At 39.9% G+C, this 9784-nt stretch overlaps 1 protein-coding gene across 3 annotated transcripts in view; it reads right to left on the bottom strand.

The window, feature by feature from the left end:
- The window catches only part of trip4 (thyroid hormone receptor interactor 4), an 84662-nt gene that overhangs the window by 47175 nt on the left and 27703 nt on the right, over positions 1-9784 (bottom strand). For 2 of the 3 annotated variants that reach the window (XM_005942485.2, XM_042228716.1), the window contains exon 12: positions 4402-4504. The exons of the other annotated variant lie outside the window; for it this stretch is intronic. In XM_005942485.2, coding sequence (XP_005942547.1) covers positions 4402-4504 — 103 coding nt within the window. The remainder of the gene's footprint in view (positions 1-4401; positions 4505-9784) is intronic. 3 annotated transcript variants of the gene reach the window in all.

Below are 9784 nucleotides of genomic sequence, written 5' to 3' on the forward strand. Positions count from 1 at the left end.
GCTCAATAAAAGTCCAAGAATCCCAGTAGAACAAATACACACTGTAGCACAATCAGCCAGCAGTTCTTTGAAGCAAGCAAATTAATGCAAGATGGAAACACAAGGCATTCGCTGCCTGGAGCTAATGAATGATTCTGTACACTGATCCTCAACTGTTGCACTTCTAAATCATTGCTCAAGTCAGATGACTATAGGAATGCTTGTACATTTTTTTCTCTTATTTGAGAACTCTTAGACAAAGGCTTAAAGCCATGTGATTCACTCATGGAGCGTTACACTGGGAATGTACTCCTGCTTGAAAGCAACTGAATTTTACATTTTTGGATGCATCATAATAGGAAGGTCAACCCTGTATCTCATTACTTTGTTCTGCAAAAACTCAAGTAGCAGCTTCAGGCAGTCCAGTCAATATATCTGACAATATAAGATGTGATGGAGAGTTTAAGATAATAAAGGGCACAAACTACCTGTGCATGAAAGCAGGCAGACTAATAGTTCAGATCTCCAGCAGGCTACAGCACCTACGATTCTTAAATCAGTCTTGTTTGGTGGCTATTTGTGATGAATCCAACTGACTTGAGGTTCAGTTGCAGGACCACAGATTTCCTGCATGGATCCTTGAGTGCTACGAGATAATAAACTGTTCAGTGGTATTTGTTCTATTTCTTTTTATAATGCTGAAATACAGCCAGCTGTTATGACCCAGTGAACATTATGATTGCTTTTCACATCCTTTACTTTGTTTACGTCTGGGTTATTTTATGTAAGTGTTTAAGACAAGCCCCTGTCAGTTAATATTAGATTTATCAAGCATTGTATGGTTAAATGTCTTAAGTAGAGCGGCATATGGTCTGTGTTTTACTTTTCCAGCGCTGTGTACGTAGCCACTTCAGAGTATGTCAGGCTTAGAAAAACATAGGGGAGAGAAGGTTATCTACATGAGGTATAGGAGAAGGAAATCTGGATTCATGTCACAGAGTCAAATAGCTTTCAAAACCCAAACTGACCTTCAGCTCACAAAGACGCACACATACAGATACAAATGTACACAGGATGTGACCATAAACCTTAATGCACATCCCTTATTACATGAGTGAGTCTCGACTGTACATCATTTTAAATGTCACAGACTCCTCCGCAGGGTAATGACTAATCAACTGAGTTTGCATCTCGTATTGCCATCACATACCAAGTAATGCAACTGGCTGCAGAAAAGGGCAGAATTCGATTCGATCTCAATTTCTGATTTGGGTATCGGCAATATCGTTCCTGTGTACAGTATTTGGATATGCTAGGTTTGCCCTAGTTTTTGCCATGTGGCCTGCAGATATGACAAATATCAGCATTTTAATCACATGAAATGTAGGCAAGAGCACAAAAATGATGAAGAACTAAATGACCACTGCCTGGTGAAAAAATCCTGTACGGCAATAAGATGATAATATTTAATTGTTTTAGCTGTCTTAATAGGATGGGATCACTACTGTTTCCATGAAAGGGACTATAGATGTTGCACATATATTTCAACATAAACCCTAACAGAGCCTGGCAGAAAATTTCAGCAGTTAATTCCTAAAAAAATGGGAATCTTTAGAAAGAAAAGCAGCCTTTGCAAGCTGGCTGACATTCATTCAAACTATATTTCCACAGTACTGATAGCAGAGTCCATCCATCAGTTTCAACAATTCATTTTTATATACAGAATGACACATTGCAGCACATTATAGTTTATTAGAAATAATTTTTAACCATTATGTAAGACAGCAGCAGCACTGCTGTTTGAAAAGCTGTTCATCCCTTTTCTTGCTCATTGTGATGAGGTGTGACATAGCCGGCAATAACAGTGACAAGCAGATCTTGTCAGCGTAAACTGCATGAGGAGCAAAAAAATAAAAATACTAGTGCTAAACCCCGCCGACTAAGATGAGCGGCAATGACCTGACCCGTGAGATGTGGTGGGAATTGAGGTAGAAGAAGGGGCGAGAGAGCAAGAGCACGGCAGAGTGAAAAGCTAGCTGGTGACAGAAGGATAACACAAGTGGGACTGTGTAGGTCAAGATAACCAATTTAAAATACTGAGCTAACATGCACAGCTGGGAGCATCTTGTTACACTGAGTATAACATGAGCCAGTAATGTGTGGCTTTAATACTCTGTGTTGCAAACAAGGAGAAAATGTAATTAGGAGAGAGGTAAAGTGATCTTGTAAACGATGAAATAACTTTTGTGTACTTACATTTTGTTATTTGACATTATTTGATACTGCCTGATGTTTGTGCCCATTTTAGGTTATATTAATGTAAATAACTTATTGGGTCTTTGAAAATGATTTGAGATAAGGCAGATCAAGTGTGCTAATGTTCCTGGACTAAACAGTCATCAAACATCTGTGACTGTTTAGATAGTCTAGATATGGCAAATTAGGCATTGGCTGGAACAAAGCAGGAAGGGACCTTGACGACAGACTATTACACTGTCAAATATCTCAGCAGGTAAAGACATGACAACATAAAATTAACCTAATAGACATTTCTTTATGGGTAACAGAATCGTAACGTCTTAAAACAGAGCACAGGTTAAGGGCTTGCTAAAGTGTGTGTCTTCTGTAAGAAGCAGGATGTGGTGATGGATTATTATTCAGACCTGCGACGTTCAGTGTTTGACACACACATCCAGTGACGGATGTTAAGGACGGAACAAATAAAATGGAAAAGACGCAGGCTGCTTTTTCTCTGAATAAAGCACAGCTTGGAGCAAAAGTTGCTTGAGTCAAATACTGTTAACAGCATGCAAAAAGGCCATTAAAGGAAACTGGGGCAAGAAAAAGACCTCAACAAGTTGCTGGCAGCTGCTGAAGACATCTTTCTAATGGAAAACAGTCACATTTGTGTTGAGCAGCAGAGGGAAATTCAAGGTAGTAAGATGGGATGAAGCTGAGAACAAACCTCGGCAGAATAAAACCAGAAAAAAAACCTGCAGCATGACCCAAAGAGTCAATCAAGACGTCCCAAAAATATCGATGAACTAAAAGATTTTTAGGACAAATATTCCTCCTCACTTTTGTGCAGGAAATATCTACATTATACAAATCTCTAAATCCAAGTCCTGACATGCTTTGGCCATTTTGTCATGACTGTCTTCTGAGTTTGGTTTCGTATCTTCTTGGACAAAGCTCAGGTTATATTTTATTAGCAATTTCAGACTGTTCACAAATGTGTGCATGCAGCTGTAGCAGGAAAAAAACTTGGCTCCAGGTACCGTTAAAATTAAGAAAATGAAATCTATTAGTGGTTATAATTTCCAGCAGGGAACTTTAACAAAGCCATATTTATTTATTCACCAATAAAAAGAAAACTGCTGATTCATAAACAACAACCTACAGTCAGTTTAAATAATGCAGAACCAGATTTTCCAATCTGCGTCTACATCAGCAAGCCTATAACAACGTGTCAGCACATTTCGACCTTTTATTCAAGAGCATCAGTTTAGGTTCACTGAAATGTGAAAATTTAAATAAAAGAACAGGCGTACACGAGCCTTTTTCCACTTCACGTGGCAGGAAAGTGCGGAATTGTGAAAGACAAACAAAACAACCCCCAAAAAAGAGCTTTAAAAGTACTCGGTACAAAAAGTAGACTTTTAAAACCCTCCAGACCAGTAATAATTTCTTTAAGACCTGCTGACATCCTACTTAACAAGAATTTCATTTAATCCTTTGATGTTCAGGTCTGAGCTACACCTCCAAAGCCATTTTTAACTGCTCATTATGTTCACAAAAACCGAGACAAGGCGATCATATCCAGTTTTGTAGGGAAAAAGGGGGGGGGGGGGGGGGGGGTGTCATGGCTCCTGCTACATTTTACCTCAAGAATCTCAAAAAGAATTCTCCGTCGATATCAAACGATCTGAGAGAGGCACAGCTGCATAAACAATCCTCTCAAGTCTTTAGAGGGTTTAGAAATATTAACAAAGGAGCTTGCAGGTACATCATTTTTGCAGTAGCAGCTATGGCAGCAGAGGGAAAATGTGTTTGAGCTCTCTTATAAATCACACAATACAGCAACAACATTGCACATCCAGACCTAGTTAGTCCCCCAGGCAACCTGACAGCAAAATCCTGTCTTTACAGATGGCTCTCAGAGAGAAACTGCGTGTGTGTGTGTGAGAGCTTTGTGTCCATGTGTGTAATTTTGTTTTTATTAATGACAATATAGTAGTTGTGAATTGTGTAGCATTATCACTTTCACCTGTCTTTTTTATGAATAGGTGTAAACATACATACTAAAGATGATTTTTTTTTTTAAAAAGGAGAAGAAAAAAAAAAGAAAGAAAGCAATTCTTAGTTAGCTCAGGCTAATTTCATCCACTCCACTTCCCCGGACATGAAAGAAGCAGGACTTACAGATCTTGTGCTTCCCTTTCATGGGGAATTTCACGAGCAACTCCTGGGGGTTGGTGCAGATGAAGACAAATGGAGAAGCAGACTCCTCACAGGTATCAGGGAACTGCAGGGATGGTGGGGGGAGGGATAATGAAAAGAACAGTTTAGCATCGTCTTACACAGGACTAGCATGTCAATACTGTGCACAGAAAATATGTTGGCGCTCATGACAGCGTTACAGTTATGAATCATTCAGCGAGTCCCTGTTTATACGCCTACGTCGTGCAAACTGTCCTCCGTGCCTGATGTAATACTACGGGCCTGACAGCAACTGATAGTTATGAGTCTCGCTGGGTCTTATGCACTATAATTGCACAACTAATGATGCAGTCGCTAATGAGAGCAGCTGCAGCAATTGTGAGCAGTAAAGACGACGCAAAATATGACAACCGGTAAGAAATTCCTTTTTCAGACGCAGTGTTGTGTGCACATACTATTCAACAGAAAATAATGAATATGAATTTAAAAAAGAAAGAAAGAAAGGAACATGTATACAATGTTTGTGTTCATTTATTAATAAGGAGAACAGGGAATAATTCGAATTTCAAAATCAAACACATTCTTCCACATCTACAGAAATGCATCGAATTTAAAACACACCCATAACATATTTATCTGTCTCACATTCCTGTGTAAGAGTGGGCGTTTTACAGCCTATAAGTGACAGCAGCCCACAGCATACAGAGGCCAAGAGACAAGAGAAAACCTCTCTCTCTCCCTCTGTTATTGATTAGTCTCTCAGGTGAGAGTAGGGAATTGACTGACACAGTGACAAAGGAGTCATCTTTCCCATCACAGGCAGCCAACAGTTCTCAGCTCATCCAATTTCCTCCAGCACTATCAGATAGTGCCCATGATTGCATCTAGCCAGCCAGGAAGCAGCTCTTTTCATGACAGCATGCTTTTTCCTCTCCCCCCCCCTCTCTTATTCACAGCCTCTCTATCTCCCTCAAAGGAGCACTGAAGGTTGTGACAAATTTGGGGCTTTTAAAGGAAATCAACAGAGTCTGCAACCTATCTGTAAGGTCCCTGCAAACTGGGGACAGATGATAGAGATACTTATTTCTGATTAAACCCCATGTCGACTTGAATCTCACTCACGGCTGAGTGATAAAATATGTAAACACTCCTGAAAGAGCCCCTTGATTGCTCCCTTCCTATGGCAAATGACACAGTGATTCCAATTAAATTAGATTCCCCCGTTGGAAAATTCTCCTGACTGTCCTTGAACAAAATTATCTGTAATTTTGCAGGGTTTAAACAAGGCGGAGGGAACGAGGGGACGAGGTTGGAGATGCATCAAAACCAACAATGGAAATTGTTGGTAGCTTATTCCTGTGTGCCAAAGACGTTCCTTCACTACCAGAAGCACAGGTGTTGGAGCTCATTTCTTTGTTTTTGTTTATGGGATGGCTTAGGCACATTCAGAACGTCTTGGTCTTGTGGTGTGAACTAGTAAACTTAAATGTGAAGCATACAGAAAAATAAAACAAAACCAAATGATAATAAATTATATTAATAAATAATAATGAGCAATTTTCATAAAAAAAAAAAAATCTCTATATATAAAATACCTATGGTTCCTTAATATGGAATATTAAATAGTGGATATAGGATGGTTGTAAATCATCATTCTTAGGGAAAGTGAAATACATCACTAATGTGTAATTTGGCTACTGGACCAGGACTGTTTTCCAAACTCTATCTTTCTACTTTAGAAGATTTAGAAAACAGTCCTCCAATTAGAGTCTGCCCATACATCACTTTGCACACAACCACAAATAGTTATATAACAAATTAAAAGAGCAAAAACTTCAAACGCTGCACAGTTGGACTTCATCCTATCCTTCGATACAGTTCTGAAGTTAGGCGTTCCCTACGCTCATGCAACAACCTTACTAAGTGGGGTTTAAAAGATGGACGTAGCTACAGTGATGTCACTCCTGGGTTTCTGAAATTGTGTTCTTAGGCCTTGAGATAAGCGCTTCAGCCATCGCCATCTTGGTGATCAAAAAACTGAATATGATGAGGAGAGGAGGGTCTGACTGTGAACAAATAATCAATGAAAATTTGTAGGTGGGCCCACACACTTTTAAAATTAATTTTTTTACTGTCTATGACGGGATCAAAGTACGTAAGCAACATTTCCCTACCAGTAGTGGTTAACACACTCACCTAACACATGGAAGATCCCTGTTTTGAGACTGGGAAGAGACACTGTTATATCAGGAAGTAAGCAGCAGCCAGTTAAATCCTGCCAAACTATTTTCCTGTAATGGTTCCATTGAGGAGACCAATTACAATTAAAGCTTTATGGTTGAATCGTCCATGTGAAAACAAAAGGCACCAAAAATCAGTATTGTCAGTTTTTTGGGTTTTCATATTCCTTTTGTTGTTTAGTTTTAGCTATAGTGTTATTGAATGTACGAAACTATTTGGACATGAAACTTTTAACTTCATAATTTTGTTCCCTTTGACATTTGTGAACATCAGAAAACAAATCACTCTAACTAGCTCCTCCAAGTCCAATATTTAAGCCAATTTTAAAAAATTCAAGAAATGATTCTTAAACACATTAAAACCCTTGAAACATAAGAAGAGCCTTTTACACACCCTTCCCTCACTTTACACTTTCATACTTGCAAAATCCATTAAGTCTAGGCGACAGAGCTGCCTGGGTAGAGTGCAGGAGGCAGAACACAGGACAACCACTCACTAGCTGCAAACACAACAGACTTTAGCCTAGAGGCACGCTCTCATCTGTGCACATCAGTTACACGGACTACGAACTTGGCAGGTTAAAGGCCGTTTAATGTCTGACGGAGCTACATTAAACATTTGTGTTCATCAGGTTATTTCTGCAAGACTTTCACGGCTGCACTGCATGTGTGAAAATGGCTTAATACAGCAGCTTTTTACCAACAATACAAAGTTCCTTGAGATCACTTTTGTGAAATGCTGCTACAAAGACAAAAATAAAACTGTATAGAAGAAAGAGAGTGCATTCATCATGCTTGCAGTGGTCATTATCACATTAATAGGAAAACAAGCTCCAAAATCCTTCAATAATGGAGCCTGTGAAAGGTAGTCTTCCTCGCTATTCTAACATTGTTAACACACCACTTTCTCACACAGCAGATGCAAAGTACTGTGCAGGCATGCTGCTCTTTTTTGTCTGAGTAAGACTACAAGGAGCAATAATCTAAAAAAAAATTACTTTAACAGCATGATGAACAATGTGACTTGGGCCACAAGTGAAAAGAGTTTATCTCTGTGTATAAGTGGGCTGCCTGCAGCATAAGAAGCACATAAAAGAAAAACTATACTTGACTTCAACGCCTGTGAGAATATTCTGTGATCTTCGAATAATTACATAAGACGTGGCAGATAAAAGAAGAATATATCACAACTAAGAAGTGAGAGATAAAAATTGGGAATAAGAGAAGATTCAAAAGGAAGAAAGAAGCACAGAGGCATTTAAGATCATTACGGAAAAAAAAAAAAAAAGAGAAATCTCTCGTTACACAAGATGGCTGTATTGTCAGTTGTACTCAAGGAAACAAAATGGTGGTGGTCTGAATTCAGATGAAACGAGCCTAGCTGCAGCCAGTGCTCGAGTGTGCTCATGTGAGACCCTGCCAGTTGCCTGCTCTTTCATCCTCCATTAGCTAATTAGCATTTAAAGCTGTTGAATGTGCTGCTTTGCCTCACTACCTCCCCCACTTAATTGTTTCCATTCCACGTTAATCAAAAGGGCACGAAACGTTGTGGTTGTGTGACAAGAAGGTTTTCTAAAGCCCTCCATATTCATCAGGAAGGATCTAATGTAGTCTGAGTGGACCTGCTTACAAATACAATTAAAGTTAAACACAGGTATTGAATTAGGAAACTGTTAAGTGAATTTACACGAAAACACCGTGGGTGACTGTCACGTGACCTCGCAGTGGCACACTCGTTCGTTAGTGAGTCAGTTTGTTAGTATGGTAGGTCATGCTTACAGCCCTTGGGCATTCTGGGTAGACTGCCTAATGTGTTCGACATGGGGAGAGATCTGAGGGCCTGTGTGTACAGCTGCATTCAAATGCCTCAGCTTGAATTGTGTATCACTAGTTGATCTCTAATTTACTTGGCTTACTCAATCGTGAGACAAAACGCTTCCGCTCTGTCACAAACGTCGCACGGAGTGCACGTCCGCTGCATGGCTGCGTTCCACGCTGCTTTGAAAAGGTGGATGCAAACACACCTTGACCTTGTCGGCGTGACAACTGATGATAATTCTTGCCAGTGTTTCAACAAAAGTGCAGCTCCACTGTCCTAGCTGTGGATCAGACTGAGTGTGCATAACTCAATCATCTGGTTAGCACTCTTAGAGCAACAGCTTGACATTTTGGGAAATGTACTTATTATTTTTTCCCCCCTCAGAGACAAGAATGATGTCACTCTCACATCTTCACAGTTCATTTGAAGCTACTAACTGCAGCCATTTTGCTTTGCTTAATGTGTTCAACATGGAAGAAAGTTTTCTGGTGTGATGTTAATAACCCAGAAGGTTCTGGACTCCACATTTTGTATCCTTAACTGATGCCATGTTTGGTTTTTCTTTTTTTGGAGACACAAATGATAATATCTGGATGACAGGTTGTTAAGATATCAGCAAGGTTAGCAAGCTTTGATAGCCACCTGCATTCATAAACTATATGGTGTTACCCACACACAGATATTGGCACTGCTAAGTCACAGAATTATGAAATACTAGAATTGTACCCACCAAAATTAAAGCACAAGCTTCTTTAGCAGGTGGTACAACACAGCAAGTAATTCCTAAATCCTTCTATATACATCTTCGCCCAATAGTTTGCAGGCAAAAGCATGAGTTACATAGACCTAGAGACCAGTTGATGACAGCTGGCAACCTCTGGTTAGGAATGCATATTTTACCCTAGCGAACTAGTTGGTAGTGGTTGCTGAGAAAAACTGGTAGTGCACAGAATACTTTCTTGCGAGCGTTGTGGTTAGTAGTTGACAGCACACAATGTTGTCTGTAAACACTAAGCAATGTTTGTAAAATGTAAAGCTGTGAACCAAGCAGGGGCGGAGCGTGGGGGTGGCTTACTGGGCTTAAGCCCGGGTTGTTTTGTCAGAAGCCCGGGGTCTTTTGGAGTGTAATTTTTTCATAGTTAGATGCCTGGCTGACAACTGTATAAAACAAAAAGTACACACAATATTCGAAGCACATAGTGCACATTGTGGGAATTTACAACTGTGCGTGAATCCCCCCCTGATATTGGTATGATCCGAGCTCAGGCACTAAGCGACTGAGCGAGAGGGTGGGGCAGCTGCTGCC

The sequence above is a fragment of the Haplochromis burtoni genome, unplaced genomic scaffold (genome assembly GCF_018398535.1).
Source record: "Haplochromis burtoni strain Fernald_Lab_line unplaced genomic scaffold, NCSU_Asbu1 Contig_343, whole genome shotgun sequence".
In the NCBI taxonomy this organism is placed as follows: Eukaryota; Metazoa; Chordata; class Actinopteri; order Cichliformes; family Cichlidae; genus Haplochromis; species Haplochromis burtoni.